Source organism: Pelmatolapia mariae, linkage group LG10_11 (genome assembly GCF_036321145.2).
Source record: "Pelmatolapia mariae isolate MD_Pm_ZW linkage group LG10_11, Pm_UMD_F_2, whole genome shotgun sequence".
Lineage (NCBI taxonomy): Eukaryota > Metazoa > Chordata > Actinopteri > Cichliformes > Cichlidae > Pelmatolapia > Pelmatolapia mariae.
In genome coordinates, this window is record NC_086236.1 from 26,860,001 (window position 1) to 26,879,483 (window position 19,483).

Here is a 19,483-nt window from a genome sequence, read left to right on the forward strand (position 1 = left end):
GTCTTCTATGCCCTTTTGCAAAAATAAACAGAACTATCCCCATATGGTATCACACAGACTAAAATAACCCACACAGGCTGAAGCTCAAGTGTCATGAATATGAATTAAATGCGTGTAAGTCACGTGTGTGTGTGTGTGTGTGTGTGTGTGTGTGTGTGTGTGTGTGTGTGTGTGTGCGCAAGAATTAACTGTGGTCACTGATGATCATTCATAGAATCTTTACTCTTTATTCTAGTACATCTGTATGAGAATAAAAAATATAATCAAGCAAGTAAACAGAAATATCTCAGCATCAGATATTGTGCAAATCAAACATTCAGTCAAAAGCCATAAACAACAAAAGCTGTAGACGATGAAGATATGGTTAACCATACTTATTCAGCAGTAGCAGCTGGAGTATTATCCATGCCAACTGTATACACTCTCATTCTTAATGGGAGAACTGCCAGCATGCCAGAGAAAGACTTCCAACCCTCTGAATTCTTCCTTCCCCCCAATCCATGTACTTTCTGTCATTTTCCCATGAAAAGGAAACAACTGACTATAAAAAAAAAAAAGTATTACTGCCACCATCATTTTTCAGAAGTGACACCTGAATAAATATGGTTAGGAAACTGTGCACATCAAAAAGTTTCTCTTAATCACTGGTCTAGCAAAAAGAACAATAAATCAATCCTTGAAAGCATACTTGACTTTTTTTCTTCACTTATCTTTAACAACCCATCAAGTAATCAGAAATTGGCAAAGCATGCAATAACTCATAATCCATGTAAATCCTTTTACATTAAATTGCAGGCAAACAGTCAGATTGAAGCGTCACACCAGGTCAGAGGTGATGTGACCGTTATAAATAATGAACTGAGTGGCTGATTTGAAACATTGCACTATGATCAGTTATTGATTTCTCTTGCTGAGACTGTCAGTACTGTTTCAACTCTCTGGTCAGCGCTGAGGTCACTCATCAAGCTTTGGATTTAAGATCAATGTAGCGTATTATGATAGCTTCATTGCACTGATCATGTAAATCATTTAAAGATATTTAACATCCAATTAGAAACGCTTATTATCAGTTAGAACAACTTATGTTATGAATATAAAGTATGTTTAAATAATGCAGTTATTACACAAAAAGCACTTATGATTGATCCCTAAGTCCTAAGTTTAAAAAAAAAAAAGCACTTAAACAGGAAAATAAATCTTTCCCCTCATATGGCAAAAACTAAAATATAGGAAACAGAGGACTGCAGCTGCACTTAAGAAGCATCTAAAGCACTGTTTTTAAAAGCACAGGCAGAAAAAAAGCTAAAAGTGTGTGAATTTGGCCCCTGGAGATGACAAGCTGTAGCTGAAGCAGTTACAACCTCTCTGAACTCACGCTTTGCAAACCTGGCCAAAACACAGCCATGTCTAAAGCTTGTACATCTCAAACAAGTGCAAATTATTCACAGGCTGAAAGTATAAGAAGAAGCAGCAGAAAATTGAAAATTATAGTGATTATACTGTCTCTCTGTAGCAAGCGGTAATGGCTGTTTGTCAAAGGCTGGCATAATGTGGCAACTCCAGTAACTATGCTACACATGCTTTATGTTTTAGTGTTACAGAGAAGATGCAATCTGTGTATCACATATATTTTGTAATGTCCCAGGTTGAAAAAATATCCCTTTCCTCCCGTTCATTTTACACAAATGTCACCCTGAGAGTTGATAACACAAAATGTCCTTCAAACACTTTAAGGTGTCTGCAACACCCTCCCAGCTTCTATATATTAGATTCCCATTCAAACCTTATATATACATAATAATCAAACAACTATTGAACTGACCTTTATGTGCACAATGCCGCACTAACAGGAGCGTAAAATCCTACATATACGGACGTAAGCAAACGACACATTAACCAATCACGCTGTGAATATCAGACACAGTTTTAGAGGAGGCAGATTACTCACCTGCAGCTGCAAGGTGGACATTTTTTTCCCTTTACATGTTTTCAAGTATGACCCACATGAAATTCCCCTAATCCTGACATGTTTACCATTTTTGCGTGCTGTTTTTGGAGGAGAGACAGATGTGGCAGTACAGCATCCTCCTTTGTACATTATTGCAAATGCACCTGCAACTGCAGTGTAACCTTTCATGTTGTGATGTCTTCACTCAGATAACGAGTGAGTTCAATTCCCGGCTACCAAGGACAACACTGCAACTCGTCTTTAAACAGCCATATTACTGTTTGCTTCATGCCTGCGTTAACTAAAAAGCTTCACTCTCATAATTTATGTTTAGAGCAAAACGCACACTATGAGACATTGACGTCAGAGGACACACTACCATTTACAGTAAATTTCACTTTACATCAGTGATAGCTAATTTGAAAGAGAACATACATGGAGATCCCCAACCAGAGAATCCTCTTGCTGACTCTATCATGCTGTTTACGTCATTTATTATGTAGGTGGACTGGAGAGAGAAGGAGAGGGACAATCCTTTCTCTCGTGTTAGTGGAAATTAGTGATGTGCTATATAAGATGCTAAACTATTTTGTTTTTTTCTTAACAGAAAATCTGAAAAAACTGTGGCCGAGTGAGAGAGTGCATTTGAACATGAAAATATACTGCACATTAATGACCTATTACAGAATAGTGTTTGCACGTGTTTTATCAGTCTCTGATGTTCTTCATCATCTGCGTGACAAACAGGTCTCTGATGATTCCTCCTCATGTGTGATCGGTAGATAGAATCAGTAGATAGTAATTTCACTCTGTGTCCCACTAAATCCACCACCCTGTTCAAGTGGAGAAAGGAAATTCATGGAAACTTGTAGGTTTGAATCACAAGCAAAGTGTCAGTTCACTTATTGGTCTTTGACTTCAGCTGGGCAACCTTAGCTTGTCCCAGCTTCATCTGAATATCAACAGGCCTCTCAAAGAAGCTGACTATGGCCGGTTCATTGAGCAGAGATGCTAGGACCTGCTCAAAGGAAAACGACCACTCTGTCTCTGAGAGGTCTTGACTGTTGTGGGAGCTGGAAGTGTCAGAGCTCTCTGGGGTTGTGGAGGACTCTTCGGTTGAAGACTCCTCGCCAGCAGTGGTATTAGCAGGCTTTTTGGACTCGGGCGGGCTGCTCGGCTCCTGCAGCCTCCGCCCCACCTCTTCCATCCTCAGGAGGAGGCTGGTCACATGAGCCACGGCTCGGTACAGTGACTCCTCCTCAGGATCACCATGAAAAATGTTGTACAGGGTCTTGGAGAACTGGATGAACTGAGTCTGCGATGGAAATCATAAAAAATAAAAATAAAAAAGGTTGAATGAGTCAATTTATTGTAAAAAGATGAAGTCACACGGACACAACAAAGCATGGTTTGAATTACCTGATTAATTCTGGGCAGGTCTTTGATGGTTTCCTCTTTCTTTAATATTTCATTCTGCCATTGTTTCAGATAGGCCTGCAGGTCAACCTTCCCTCTTCCTGTCAGTTTAATTTACAAACTTAACTGTGCTACAAGAAATTATAATCCTCGCACAAATCCTTGTTGGAGCCATTAATCATTTGTCATAAATTTGGGTGTAATATTACCTCTTTCAGGGCTTTTCCTTATCACACCATCTTCTGGAAGATCAAAGGCTGAAACAGGGAAGCAGCATGTAAACAAACTGTAGAGAAAAATGCTTGCAATATTTAGTTAGAAAAGAGGAAATTAAATTGGAGTTTTGAGGAAAGACAAGAGGTGGCTAACCAGTGAGTCTACTCAAGTGAGAAGAATCTTCAGTCACTGGAATAAAGTGTTGGATTCTTTGTTCCTTTAAGTGCAAAGGACTACCTGTGAAGGCTAAAAGATACTGTCTGTAAGTGCACTGAAAGGAAAGAAGAGACAAAGGAGAAAGAGAATTCACAAGAGCAAAGCAGAGTTTAGGGCCACATTTACTAAGCCATTTTGTTTCAATGAAAACATTATTTACCAAGAGCAGCACAAAGGAGTCAACAACGCATGCAGATCTGATGAGGATCTACTACCAACCAAAATAATGGTCTAAAAGCAGTTTTTTAATGCATATGGTTGTCTCTTATGAGAGAAAGGGTAGCAATTCAGATCTATGAGAGAATCGATAAGAATCTGATTTAAGGGTGAACTCTGGTACAAACTGATGGAGACCATTGAGTGATCATAAAGGTCGAAACAGCATTCTTTTTGTCAGCTCAGGTTTATAACCATTAAGTTGAAATTTGTGTACAACAGCTGCCCTACAGGCTGTAGATAAACACAAAGCACATTCTGGATGAGCCATGTGTTTAAGTTATTGTGCCACCTCCATAAAGACACAAATTTCTCTGAGGTTTTGAGCTTTATTTTTGTATGCCATATGAGACTGGAGCAATTTATTAATTGCCACTTTAAGCTCTGCTCCGTTATAGCAAAACAGTAGAGCTGAGGTCCAGAAATATAGATCTAAACATGCTTTTTTCGGTGATGAATACATTTTATCCTTTGTATGATTTCCTTCTACATTGTTAGTAAATCTGGCCCATAAATAAAGAACGCATAGATGTTAAATCCACACAGAGGTATCCGATATTTAGATGGTTTAAAAATAGCTGTGTATAGAATTGTTAATATTAAACGTGCTACAGTATTGTTCCATGCATCAAAAAAAGAAACACTCAAATTTTTCTGAGCCACGTCTACATGTGGGTGCATGTGTGCGTGTTGGTTTAAATGCGTAGATTAAACAACTCCCATCACAAGCCAGAAATGTTTTCCGGATAGCTTTGTGGTGCATAAGCCTAAATATTGCCACATAAGTTACACATTGCACTCCTCTCAGCAAAAAGACCAATACCAACCTCTGAACGCAAACTAAATAAGAATAAATGGAGAAAACATTTCCACCGAATTTCCAACAATGAAAGTGTCCTGAAGTATAAATACTACAGAGCATAAAGAACAATGCAGACTTCCACAGGGCTCTAAGTTAAAAAGGTACAACAAGACATGCTGCGGTCACTACAGCCAACAGGGCTAATGTAACCGAGTGGTCACTGCTTTCCGCCTGAAACTGATAAGCGACTAAAGCTGCTCCACAGCTCTTCTGGACTGAAAAACCTGCAGCGTCTCAGCTCCGAAGAGGACATGACTCCAATCATTTCAATGTAGCGTTTGGCCCAGTTCCAGTCCCTCTTATTCATACAGAGGAAGCAAACAAAACAGCGATCAGTGCACAGGTGGCAAATTTGAAGTGCGTCTCCACCATCTTGTTTAGACTGTGGCACCAGGATGTGACCTGTCCTTGGTGCTGAAGCAATGTGCACTTTCCTGAAACACAAAATAAGCTTTGCTGCTTGATGTTCACTGGCCTGGCACATCACAAGCTGTGACTCAGTGCTCATCTGCTGCTAAGCTGTCAGTTGTAATTTGAGTAGCACAGTCTCTCTTTCTGAAGAAACTAGCCTACTGCTAAATGCCCTCACAGCTCCTTAGACCTGTTGTTGCCATGGCAAACCCTTTCACCCAGCATACGCTATTCTTACCCCTGCCTTCAACAAGCATCACGCACGTAAGAGTCACACATTCAAGGACACTTTCTTCCCCGAGGCAATGTGCTCACTCATCAAATGCTGGGTTATGGGCTGAATTATTGAAATGACAACTCGTGTGCATTTCAGCCCTGCAGACCACAGACTGACGTAACTATGTGACCTTTTATTTCACTTTGGGCTGCTTCTGTCAGTCTGCTGCTGCAGTGTGCATCAACTGTATAGATTCCAGTCTGAAAACATTTGCTGCATTTGAACCTAGAGCAGTTTGTCAACACCATAGACACTATGTGAAAGAAAGAGGTTAAAGACAGTGTTGTGTAGTTTATGAGAGGCAGATGAAAATCAGATAGCAAAATAAAGGGCACAGGGTCATGAGAGAGAAGTTAAGGATCTAGTCTTAAACTGAGATTGGTTTTATTAGTTGTTCATTGCTTACCTGGTGGCAGGTGGAGCTTGAAGAGAAATTTCAACTTATTTGTGAAAGATCCGGTGTATAAAGTATCTATGGGAGAAGCAAAAGTTATAGTTTCAGCAGTGGGGACACTGAGGTTAAAAGTTTTATTAGAACAGAGCAGAGAACCAACAAATGTACCAAGGGCACAGCAGAACTCTTTAAAGTTAATGAGACCATCCTGGTTCTCATCTATCAGGCGGAAAACCCAGAGGGAGAGGGTGCTCTTGATGCTGCAGAAAGCCCAGGGCTCCAGCAGGGAGAAGAGCATGCTGAACTGTTGGAAACCCAGCTGGTACTGCTCCAGATAGGCCAGACTGGGGTCATGATGGAGCAGAGCTGGGCTGTTCATTGTCCAGTAGCAGCTGAGGAAATGTTGCCTCTGAAAGTAGATAAACAGAGAAGGAAGCATAACCTGTCCATCTTTCTTATTCTAACAAACAGTTAAGCATGGTGACAATAAAGATACAACATTGAAGTTCATGACTCACTTTGAATAAATTATAAAGCTCGTCCAGTTGTGAGGCACTGAATCTGACATCTTGGGACACCACCCGGATCTGAAAACACATTTGACCTCGTTATTAAGGCCACAGTAATATTACAATTAAATCTATAAATTACTTTCACTCATATTGAGAAGCCTGTTCTAACTCGGCAGATGTGTTCCTGGTGACCAGAGTAAATGCAGAGGCAGGTCTGACATCATTTGTAAGAGCGATTCTCATATTTTGCTCTAAAGACCTTTTATAAGTTATCTGTTTCCCCTAAAATGACCGCCGCCTGCTCCATTCTGTGTGCTGGGCAAACATTGATGGCCATGTTTGTTTGGATTTTGTTGTAAGAACAAAATTGATATCAATGCATTCGCAAGCCTCCCATCCCTATTTTTACCCGCCACAACTAGGCATCCTAATCCAGGTCCTGCAAACAGGACTCTGAAGGGGTGAGGGGGAAATAAAATGCAAGGCAGCCAACAAGTTTTCACTCATCTAAAACTGCCACAAAAACCTGAATAGATATAAAATATACTGTATTTTTATATAAATGTATTTATATACTGTATGTAACTGTATTCTTTACCCTGTATTTATACATGACAAGAAAGTTAAATCCTAATCCTAATATATTTTTTTGATAATATTTTATCTAATTTTACTGTTACTATTTGTCTTTGGTTCCAGTTGAACAAATAGTTCCCAAGAAAGCTCCAACCCACAATCAGTCCATTCTACACCTGCATTTGATCTGTTTAGGGGGCATCTGTAATATTTAGCTTAAAAAAATTATAACTTGTGTAATACTGTGTCCGAACAGGCCCCTGTACTAGTTACTCTAAGCTTACTTACCACGTTTTGCTTGGTTGTGTCCTCCAGTGTTTGAATCACATATAGTTTGTTTCTTTTCCGTGAACTCTCAACTTCCTCTGAACGGATATTTCCATATTTCTGCAAAGACCGACACAACTTAGTTAAAATATTGAGAGAAAAAAAAAAAAACGGTGGGGAGGTTGTCTCTAATCGGTCACAAACTGAAAGAGCAAAGTTATACCTCATAGGCCTCTCGGATCAGCTCACTGATATCTACGCTGATGTGAGATGCTTTATAATTATTGCCTACTGAAGCTTGCTGCACTGTCGGGGGCAATGGGCTGTCTTTGTTTGTCACACTGTCAAAGAACCTGGAACAACACCAACAGACAAAGAGAGAGAGTGTTATTTACAGTGTAATAATATTTAAAAGTCTCGGACATGCGTCATTTTTGTATTCACAGACTTGTTGAGGATGGTGACAGCTTCTGCGTCATCGTGGCAGCTAATCAGAGCCTCCATGTTGTAGTCCAGCACAGCCAGGCCGAGCTGCAGGATGGCTTTGATTCCGTCATAAAAAAAACAATCCACCACGTTCACGGCGCTCTCTATGGGCAGCACGCTGATGAAAAGTGTGAGAAACCAGGACAGAGACACGGAGGAGAAGAAGCTCAGGTCTGTCATGTGTTCTACCAGCTGGGGGAGGTTTTCTCTAATCAGATCTTCGAACACAGCCTGGTCAACCAAAGCACCTGACAAAATATTTTCATAGTGAGACTTTGCTCCTGGCATAATTAAAATGCCACGCTGCCAGATATCCAGCAGAAGCCAATGTTTCCACTCTCACCAATAATTCGGCGGTTGAAGTAATCTGGCAGCATCCTCTCACAGACGGCTACCAGCAGCCAGAAAGCCTCCTCTTCTTTTGCATACAGCAGGAGAACCGAGGTGAGAATGTTCATAGCCTGAACAGGAGAGAAATAAACAGTATGGTTTAATAGGCTTCTCCCTCCTCCTAAGTACACAATGGTATAATATATCATCACAAGAAGCAAGGAAAGGACATATTTCAACAGTTATTTTAAGTACCTGGCAGTATCCAATTTTAGGGTTCCTGTAGGCATAGGCAGTAAGGACTCTGCGAAGAGCTGAGATTCCTGTGTCGCTCTGAAAGGCCGGGTGCTCGGGGAGAGAGCGGTGCAGGTCTCTTTCAATCTCATCTGTAGCCAGAGTGCTTGTGCCCAGAGACTGTTCAACCAGCTCAGTGTAATAGCCGGGGTGAGTGGCCATGTCGTTTACAGCCCCTACAGAGTGTAAAAAAAAAAAAAAAAAAAAAAAAGCCCCCACTCGGTTTAAAGTAAAAAAGCACTTCAGTAGATGAAACTTTGGTCACACAAGGCTTCATTAACCACTGACTGATGCTGCTCGTCACTATACGGGACACGGCGACTTTGATGTACAACCTGAGAAAAGCATCCACAGCTCTCCCCTCAAGGCCTCAGGAACGCCGCGCACAATCAAGTCTCGCGTCTTCCTGGTAAAGAACATACTCGTACCACGTCCATACTCAGAGAAATGGATGTTCCAAGACTGCTCCTTCATCTTCTCCTTAAGCTATTAACCCAGAAGTATCAGAAGAAAGTTTTTAAGTTTGAGACATGATTGTATACATGCATTTTCTATGTACCACTGACCAGTTGTTTTCTTACATAATGCTTCAAAATAAGCATCTGGAGGCATTACAAGATGGCTACTGAGGGAAAGGCTGTGCTTCTAAAAGGCAAGCACAGACAACAGTGCTACTAACAAAACGTGTGTATTTTTTTAAATTCATGTATTCTTCATCTGATTTTATAACAACACCCAAGAACTAACCAGTCATCCATACTCACAGCAGACAGTTTCATGAGGCCATCTGAACCACAGAAACCCATCTGGATCCACATAAAGTCCCAGGTCTGTCTGACATTATTTGTAATACCTGAGCAGACTTGACCCTGATCAAACTGTACATAACAGATGTGCTGTGTTTACACTGTAAATAATATCAGCAGCAAACCAGTAGTCATTATTATACTTTAAAAGGGCAAAGAGCAGAAGTTGTATTCAATAATCCAAAAATTGCTAAACTCATTTCCTCATCAGGGGATTAACCATGCTGTGTCAATCAGGAAGACATAAATAACATAAAGTCTGTATGTATTTTACCATATACTTCAGTTAAGAGGATAGATTACAGGAGTCACAGGTTAGATGCCTATGAACGTTACAGTTTTATTTTGACTTTGTAGATTAATTGAGCTTGTTAATAACATGTGCAAATTGGACACTGATGGAGTCTTGGTTATAGATTTCCAATAATAAGTGCATCCTGTTTAGTTCTGGGTAGTACAGCTTTTTACTTTTTTGGGTATGGGCACAAATCCAAGCACCTATGAAGATGTCTGCTGCACACTGGAACATGCAGATATATTACAGTTATGCCACTGCATGTGATCTGGTGATTTTATGCAAAATGCCAGTAAAAACAGATCAATTTTTCATTCGAGCAGATGAACTCTGTTGTTTACCATTTTGGGATCAAGGTTTTCAACATCCTGGGGGTGGAAAACAGTCATGAGAGCCTCGGTGCTCACGGCCTTGCTGCTGTCTTTCTGCCCCACCATTAAAGTTACGTCCTCTGGATTGTCCTCAAAGTGGTTTATGAGAGACTGACATTCTCCCCGTATGGCCTTCATGACAAAGACGTTAATCATTTTCAATGTCAGACACCTCTGCAAACTACAGGATGAAGTTTAAAGAGAAGCAAAATGGTACAAATGAAACAATCACAGCACATTACCTCTGATGAAGCAGAGTGCTGTGGGCTGGCACTAATCCCACACCTACTACGGATTGTATTGGCAAGCCGCTGATAGTCCCGCACCTCAGAGAAACGCAGCGCCCTCTTGCCGCGCACGCACACCGTTAAAGCTCTGCTGCTTGAGTCTGGTTTCTCAACGCTAACAACCTAGAAGACAGAAATAAGGAGACAGACAGTCACAGATGAGGTTTTCTGCTGTTCATCAGGGGTTTTTTTGTTTTTTAAAGACAAAACACTTTTTGTTTGACTTTACCTCTCGCATTGGAATAATGACATGGCATTGACTTCCATCCTGACTGGCAAAACACAGGTAGTTCTCAGACAGACAAATCTTGCCAAGCGTGTTAAAATGGCTGAAGGGAACCCACAAGAAGCTCTCGTGCACCTCTAACAGGTTTTCCTCTTTGGGAAGCCTGAAAAATGTCCTGAATTGCTCACTCTTTGCATTAGCTTCTAGCCCTCTGTGGAAACAGAAGAGCACAAACATCACATTTAGGTTTGCTCATCAGCCTCCAGCCTCTCATTCACATCAGTCATCCAGTTACATCTATTTCAAAATGATCCACACTGCTTAAATATTATTATAACCATAAAATAACAGGACGTGACTCCCTTGTCGACTGGGATCAAATGAAAACAATGGGAAAAAGTAAACAAACACTGGAAGTGTCTTTAAAGAACTGGCACTGGCAAGCTCAGGCGTGACTTGGTTGGCAATCCTGGCAGGTCACACCAAACATAAACCCTATCCGACTCAAGTCATACTTTGTTTTCTCGGGTTCTTTAACTTGGCAACTGGCACTAACAGGATCGTGTGAAGCTGCACTGCACGGCGTACAAAATATTACCTCTTTGTAATCTGCAGCGGGTCAGACAGTGCTGGCTCTCTCTGGAAGGACTCTTTATCAAAAAGACGCTTGATGGAGTAGTCAGCCAACTGTTCCATGATGACGAACGTTTCATTCAGGTGCAGCAGCATGGAGAAGTAGTGATCCTCTCCATGAGCCAAAACATGGATGCTCTCAGTCAAAATGACATTAGAGGTTTTCTCCAGCCTCCAAAGCTCATCCCAGGAGATGACTAGTTTAACTGCACAGCATTAAAAAAAACACATGAAGTGGTTAAATTAATTGCTGAAAACAAAGAAATAAATAAATACAATTATTCTTAAAACCTAAAAAGCTGTCATTACCTGGAACTATTTCCTACAAAAGAACTACTAAAAGATTCTGAGGCCATAAAAACCCACTATGACAGCAATTAGCAGCTGTCACACTCTTTATTACCACCAATCAACTTTCTAAAGACAGGCGGCAGCACGTGCTATGAATGGCAGAGAAATTGCTTACCCTCAGCTCCCAGAAGGTATGAATAGAAGCACAGGAAGTTTGTGCTGAGGTAGAGCCAGCCCTGGCAGGGTACTTTTCCTTTCCAGTAGCTGCATGAGTAATATGTGACCAGCTTTTCCTCTGGTGGCAGCTCAAACCACTTCTCAAACCTCAAGTGGGCTTCTCGAAACTTCTCGGGATCATCCTCCTGCACCAAGCATGTCTTCCCCTCTTCGGCAATAAGACCCTAAAATGTGACGTACACAGGGTTACTGCAGATTGTTTATATATTATGGATCTAATAATAAAGCAAGTAATAAACATTTTGGGGGATTAAAAAAATAGGTCTTCCTAAAGTCTCACTCTAATCTTGCCCTGTACAAAGCTGGTTACGTCTTCGCTGGAGTCAAAAACAGAGAGCGTCCTCATAATGTTCTGCTGCAGCCAATCCCAGTGCTGAATAATCTCCTCTTTGGTGACACCTGACCAAATGTTAAGAGGAAAAAACATAATACTAAGGTCAGCTTAATCGAAGAAATGTTGCAACTACTAGAGAACAGACAGCAATATTGACATGAAAATGCAGAGGGGCGTACCGCATGCTATTGACCAGTACACTTGTGAGTCTGGCGTGTGGTGCAGAATGCGATAAGGGGCCACTTTGGAAGTGGAGTCCAACACAGTATCCAGGGTTCCTACAAGGAGGCCTGTAGCATAAAGTACAATGATGTATAAAAAAAAGATAAATATCAGATTTACACATGAATCCTCATAGAAGCCTTCAATAACTTGAATTTCTTGCCCATCAAAAATGACATAAACAGCACTGTGTGCTGAATCATTTGCCTTTAGTTAGTCTGTGCAGGACTATCCAGTCATTGTTCATAGCTACATCTCAGACTGTGTTGAACTCATACTGACAGGGGAAATGCATGATCCCCCAGGTCCTCGTCAGGCCTAAAATTAGCTAAATCTGTTACCTCTACAACTTCTTTCTGACGTGCCCTCCATGAATAATTGACAAGGTCGAAGTGAAACCACTATCCTATGCATCGCGTCAGCATTAGACAGGCCACCCTGCTGAACAGCCCCAAATATGCTCTAACGATGAGCTGCCAAGTAGTAAAGCATGGTGATACTTCAGATGTAAAGTGCAGTTTGCTTTTGGAGAAGGGGGGGGGGGGGGGGGGGGGACCATACTATTTAACCTCCATCATCATTAACCCTGACAGTTAGGACATCAGTACATTTCTAGCCACTGAGAACATTATTAACAATCTAGTAGATGGTAATAGATAATCTACAAAAGCTGGATGTATTAGAAGTATTCCTCTGAGTTCCAAGTTAGTAAAGAAGGTCCTGTGGGTTAAATTGGAAACTTACTTGGGAGGAATTTAAGGGCCTGAGGGTAAACTTGATGTTGTATAGTTTGCAGGAAAAAGAAATTATTTATACACACTGTGTATATATACCGCCACATTGTGACTACTCAAGTAAGCATCAGGGTCTCTCCACAAAGTGGCTGATGCATTTGCTATCTGGGGAGCTGACACAGCAGTGACATTACAATTGCCCAGGTTTAATTTCTAGCCTGTGTGAGAAACAGGTGCACTTGTTCACAAACTGACCCAGCTCACCAGCAGAGTGGAAATGCCCTTTTTAAACCAGGAAAATCAACAAGCAAAATACTTCTGCTTTTATAAGTTGCTAAATTGTTGGGTGACACAACAATGCCTTAAAAAAGTGAATACAGCCTGTAATATAGCCGTCCAGGAAATGAAATCAACGGTGTAGTGTACAGACCCCCCTCCCGTCTACTCAGCTATAAGAAACATCAAACAAACCAAACGAACCAATGAACTGACACGTACTACGTAAACCAGCTGTTCAGTACCTAAACTGACTCACGTAATTTGGACACATAGCTCAAACCTGTTGCAAAGACGCTTTTCCTTTTTTTCCCTCTCTGTTGAGGAGTAGGCTGTGTAACAGCACCCGCCCTAACAGTGGCAGACATCTAGTTAGCTAGGCAAATTCTCCGCGAGTTAACCAGCTATTAACTTGCGTGTTTCCTTGTGGTTTGTGAAGCCGCAGCAGCTGTCCCGAAAATACGACATGACAACAAAACCGCGAACATTACCTGTCAAACCGCCACCACCTTCTCCGTACCCTCGTCTCCTCTGCAGCACGAAATACTCGTTATCCTTCTCGGTGACCCACAATTTAAAAGCATTTTTCAGCAGAATCTCTTCGGGTTTGAGCCACATGGTTCTAATGTCGCCAAGTTATCTGTCAAACCGACCTGACATGTCACGGTTATCTCTAACGTACCCCGACAGCAAACCCATGGACATTTGTTTGCGTCCGAATCCCTCCCTTCCCACGTCGACAAGAAATGCTGCCAAAAGTGCAAGGCATTGTGGGATTGTAGTTTCTGAGGAGAATGAGGCGCTGTAGGCGGGTGATACTGCAACAGCGCAAATATACTACAGAACTGTGCTGTAAAAGTTTCCAGACATCTATAACGTCTTTGCTGATCTTTTTTATTTTTTGCCTCGCATTTTCAACAAAAACTGGATATTAAATATAGTAAAACAAGTATACCCTGTAAACCCAATATTGTAAGGTGTTGGCACTATACATCTACTGCATTCTCCCCATTCTTCCAAATGTAAAATTTTAAAGAGAAAAATGTAAATCAAATTACAAATATTTCATTAATGAAATGCTAACGCATTCCCTCCACTTTCTCATAAAACAGTATGAGTCATAACACTGATTAAAAGAAATTTCCTTTCTATTACGTAAAGATTTGCAGTGTAAAAACATAAAAGGTGGCATGGGGGGTGGGATCAACAGGAAGTCAGAATATCTGATCAAAATAAATACAAAATCTAAAACTGTTGTACAAAAAACTGCACTGCACCATATAGGAGTTTAAACATCATTTTGTATTGAATAACAGTTTTACCATTTAATGAAACACTATGTAGACTCTTTTCCTTAAGAAAGTCATAATCCTAATTTGTGCCAATTATTTAGGCAAAGGTTTTTAGCAACAAAACATACTTAAAGTACTTAAATTAAAACCTAAAAGTGCTATCATTATACAGAATGCTCCCACTCAGACTCACGATTATATTATGTAATTACAATTGTTGATTTATTAATGTGTACTGTTTCCCTTTAATTTGTTATTTCACTTTAATGTTGCAGGATTGTCTGTGATTTGAATTATATGCTGCAGAGTAGCTTTATATACAGTGAAAAAGCATCATATGCAGCGGTTATTAGTAACTTTAATATGTGAAAAACAATAAGTAACTCACGTTTTAACATAAATGGGATGGAGTCAAAGTATATGCATACAACGCTGAAGTAGAAGCAGAAAGTAGCATAACGTCAAAACAAATGAATAAAGTAAATCTGTACTTGAGTAGATGTACTATGTTAAATTCCAGCTATGTTCCTATCCATAGATAGAACCTCTGGGCATGCCCAAGCACCTCACACAGAAAGTGTTTTGTTTTTCATCTGCATGGCAGGAGGTAGTAATGGCAGATAATCAATTAATGTTGGAGAGACCAATCATTAATGTGCATATACCTATAACAGTATTTTCATATAAATTACCATCACTCTGTTTAGCACCTTCTAACGATTTGTTGACATATCCTTTAACCACTTCTGTGAACAACCTGTGCCTGACTTTATCATAATACATTACATGGTGACAATTGAACAAAGTATATAATTACTAAACCGGGTAGCAGTGGGAATGTGAGCATGATTTTGGAAGAAATCATAGAACTCTAGGAAAAAAGGGTGGGAAAATGTTTAGCAGCTGTTTTTGTCTCTCTCTCCAGCCGTTTTCATTTGTTGGTGACAAATGTTGCTGGATAGTGATGTGGACATAAGCATACCTAACTGAGTGTGTGAGGCAACATTTACAGCAGTGCCTGCAGTTGTAAAAATACTATATGCAATGCTAAATGAACATTATGACTGTTACTGTTTTAGGAGTAATAGGTTATTATTTTTACTCCTGTTTTTTGTTTCCAGATTAAAACTAAATAAAGAAAATGTTGGACTTTGATTTGTGGGGAATATATTGTAACGTTGCGGCTAAATATCTGTGTTAACGTCCATCCCCCTTAAAAAAAATAAATAATCAAAATGCTCTCATTTTGTCTGTCTATGCTTTAAGAACTGCAATAGCACTGTATTCCTAGAAACAGGAGTATAATATTTTAACTAATTAAAATGTTGCTTCATTTTGTCATCTCCATGATTCTGCCATCACTGGAATTTATTCTGTTTATACCATGTCTTTAAATAATTCACAATATCAATAGTGTCTCCCATCCAGAGCAACATTTGGAAATTTGACATTTCAAATCTACACATGCTGCTCCCTCTGGTGGTTAGTGTACTACATTCAGCCACAGACCTTTACTGAGTTTACAGAAAATGCTGCACTGATGAAGAACTGTGATCTATATCCTACTATGTAAACAAAGTAACACAAAGTAACACAATGCCCTTTCAAATACATATGCTAACAGTAGACTAAGCTTTCATTTTTCTTCCATTAACTTAACTATAAATTAGCATAAATAATCAGAATGAACTAGAACACAAGATCATAATAATAATAATAATAAAAAACACAAAACGCTGGGGTCAAATGACCCAGGACCATGACAGAAAAATAAAAGATGAAAGAAGAAACTGATGACCAGATAGGCAGCAAACGAGTCAGGTCATGCAGCAAATTGTCAGATATCACCTCAGACAATGATGAAGATCCAGATGACCATGTGTCAGCGCCATCTACATCAGCATCAGCTGGACACTGGAAGCAAAAATGAAAGGAACATGAAGAACAAGATGGGAAAGACAGAAAACAATTCAAACAGGGAATTTTGCTGATGGACAATCAGCGTTACACCCCACCTTCCAAGCCCAGTGTCCTACATGCAACATGCTCAGAGACTGAATCTCGGCTGGCCCCTTCTGACCCACTGACTTAGTTTCCTGCCACCAGGGACCTGTTTACCGGACTTCCCCTATACCACCTGTGGATATCTGTTCAACCTGTGACCCAGTATGATTGTGCATACAAGTGGAAAGCAATATCACTGGTACCTTGTTAGATAGTGATGATTGTGGTCTCACTGGTCGCAGACATGGAGGGAGTGGTCCTATTGGTTGGCTCCCACATTAGGAAGGCGGGGTTGGGGCCTTCCTATCACTACTGTGCTAACGTAATAAAACAATAAATAGCATTTACAACACCACCATCTTCAGATAGAAAAACACATTATGGAACGCTATCAGTTGAGTATTGGCCTCCCCACAGCCTGGACCTCAACATTAGTGAATAGTGAGATCATCTTGACAGAGAAGGGAAGGCAGCCAACATCCAAAGAAGAGCTTTGAATGCATGTCTTTATCCTGTCTTCCTTCTCTCACCCCAACTGGTCACAGCAGATGGCCGCCCCTCCCTGAGCCTGCTTCTGCCGGAGGTTTCTTCCTGTTAAAAGGGAGTTTTTCCTTCCCACTGTCGCCAAAGTCCTTGCTCATAGCGGGTCATATGATTGTTGGGTTTTTCTCTGTATCTATTATTGTACGATCGACTGTACAATATAAAGCGCCGTGAGGCGACTGTTGTTGCAATTTGGCGCGATATAAATAAAACTGAATTGAATTGAATGTCCTTCAAGAAGCCTGGAGGACCTTTCCTGAAGATTACTTTCGCTATAATAAAAAAAAAGAAAAAATTAAAGCAAAGGTAATGACTAGTTTGGGTGTTGTAGTCCTTTAATAATCAAGGAAAAGTAGTACATCCACAATTTTAAAAAATGCTTTTATTATAAATAATCCTGGTGTGGATTAGTTACTTACACATCAAAGAAATGTTTTACAGGCAGAAGAGTGCTCATCTGAGTTTTTACAGACCCAGAGTGAAGTTCACACAAGTTCAGCTTTCATCACCTGATCAGTACGCCACTGAAGCAGACCCACTCTGCTCTGTCTTTAAAGATTCACCATGAGAAATTGGCATTCCTTGCTCCAACTGTCCACAATATGAAAGTCACAGGAAAAACAGACAAGTCTTTTTGTTTGTTTGTTTGTTTTCTTTAGCCCACTGTGGTGCCACTTAAAATCCCTGTGTTTGAACAGTACACTTCAATTCTGCTTTAACAGCAATCCTTGATGTGCAGGGAAACATGACAGTTAGCAAGCTCACAGCGCGAGTCTTCTTTCTCTGGTCCACATGTGTAATATTTATGTTTTTGTCCATCGAGCCACTCCATAGAGCTTCACCGCAAGTAATATTCAATTGCAGCAGAGAATGCAGCAAAGCCTCCACATCCCAGAACACCAGCCTTCAGACCAGCTGCAAAACAGAAAAATAAACACGTGGACAAAATGCATAAATTTGCTGTAATGCAAACTATTAGTTAATAAAGTAAGTTACATACCGCGAAAGCCAATAGCTCCTCCAGTCACACAACCACTGTACACAGCGTTCTTCCAGTCAGATTTGCCTCTATGCTGTAAATGAAAAACAGGTACAAAAAAGACAGTTATTACCACAGTGTACTGCAGGGATAGAATAAAAGCAAGAAATGCAAAGCAAATATAATACTGGCATCTACATTTTAGAAAGAGGAGTGACTAATAAGAGATAGCTGGTATCCACCGTTGCTGTACTATTTGCACATTTACAAACTTAGCGTAAGTTGCAACTACTTTGCTGAAATTGTTTTGCTGTCCACATATATAATATGTCTTCAGTGATTCTGACGGTGCTCTAGTAATCTGACCACATATTGAGCATTTTTCCTCTTTGAAGCCATGTTATGGATTCACATCACATCTCAAACCCTTGTTGACAAACTGTTATCACTATTTCATTCATTCCTTATTATTCTAAAGAGACTGATGGATACATTGAAAATTAATCGCCTTTGCTCATTTTTGCCTTTTGTTCTGAGCTCCAGTCTGAGGTTATATATCCACTATGAGTCTGTCAGAACCCACATGAGGATGTCAGATACTGTGACCTACTGATTCTATGATGCACTCTGTACAGGAGAACATGGCGCCCACAATGGCAAAGTTCTTGGCATAGGACATCCCCCTCTGGCCCATGTCTTTTAGAACCTCTCGTGCTGTTGGAGTTCTCAAAGGGTCTTTGGGGTCGATGCCAACATTAGTATCAATTCCAGCTGTGAAAACACCGAAAGCTCCTCCAAGGACGAACCCTGTGGTGAGCAAAAACATCATCAGACTCTTAAAATTGTAATATATACAGATCTTTTCTGCTATTGAGCTGAATGGCTACATTTGGGCAACATTGTGGCTTTATTATAAACTGATTATTTGATACCTGTTTATTCAAAAAGCTCTAAAATGTTGCTTTCACGTTTCTTATATCTGAACACAAGTACATAATCTTAAAACAAGACAATATCGATGACCGATTGGTTTGATCAGATGACTGATTAATTTGCTGTTTATTGGTATAATAGCATTACAGCTCCCATAGCCTCGTATATCTGAGGTGACCTAGCACACGAAATATTCTGCACGAGCAGCCAAACACGCACAAAAACACCAAACCCTTGTGATGTTTGTTACACTCTCAATGTTTCCGTTTACCTCCCACACAGGCCAGCAAAGACTTGAAGGCGCAGCTCTCCATTCCCCTCTCGATCATCTTCTGCTCGTCGCTTTTCGGAGGCACGGGCAGCCCCCCCATCACGGCGGGGTTCAGGTCCTTCACGGGCCTCTTGTCACCGATAAGATGCTCCAGAATCATACTGTACTGAAGAGTCGGGCTGTCCACGCTCGGGCCGACCGAAGCTGGACCTTGTGGGTTGGAAGCAGCAGCATTTGCAGCTCTTGTGGAGGCCGCCATTTTTCTCAATGACAGAGCTTCAAGTAAATGTGGTCGAAAGACGAGCGCGCGCATATTCGTCCCATTTGT

The 19,483-nt window shown here is 40.6% G+C and overlaps 2 protein-coding genes across 3 annotated transcripts; both read right to left on the bottom strand.

The window, feature by feature from the left end:
• Positions 1-204: 204 nt before the first annotated feature.
• Positions 205-13,853, bottom strand: tbc1d8b (TBC1 domain family member 8B). Of its 2 annotated transcripts, XM_063485654.1 has the most exons (21): positions 13,625-13,853; positions 12,081-12,191; positions 11,848-11,966; positions 11,506-11,731; positions 11,005-11,245; positions 10,410-10,617; positions 10,136-10,303; positions 9,864-10,025; positions 8,757-8,907; positions 8,383-8,597; positions 8,141-8,258; positions 7,760-8,045; positions 7,535-7,664; positions 7,333-7,431; positions 6,475-6,543; positions 6,125-6,365; positions 5,969-6,034; positions 3,734-3,826; positions 3,574-3,621; positions 3,368-3,465; positions 205-3,263 (listed from the first exon to the last, which is right to left on the bottom strand). In XM_063485654.1, exons 1-21 carry the CDS (start codon positions 13,749-13,751, stop codon positions 2,847-2,849), a joined length of 3,393 nt encoding a protein of 1,130 aa, XP_063341724.1. In that variant the 5' UTR covers positions 13,752-13,853; the 3' UTR covers positions 205-2,846. The 2 variants fall into 2 exon arrangements, with proteins under 2 accessions (XP_063341724.1, XP_063341725.1); XM_063485655.1 differs by lacking the exon at positions 3,734-3,826.
• Positions 13,854-17,300: 3,447 nt separating this feature from the next.
• On the bottom strand, positions 17,301-19,421 carry timm22 (translocase of inner mitochondrial membrane 22 homolog (yeast)). The gene is made up of 4 exons (XM_063487035.1): positions 19,156-19,421; positions 18,562-18,758; positions 17,973-18,045; positions 17,301-17,887 (listed from the first exon to the last, which is right to left on the bottom strand). Exons 1-4 carry the CDS (start codon positions 19,412-19,414, stop codon positions 17,811-17,813), a joined length of 606 nt encoding a protein of 201 aa, XP_063343105.1. The 5' UTR covers positions 19,415-19,421; the 3' UTR covers positions 17,301-17,810.
• Between the last annotated feature and the right edge of the window lie 62 nt (positions 19,422-19,483).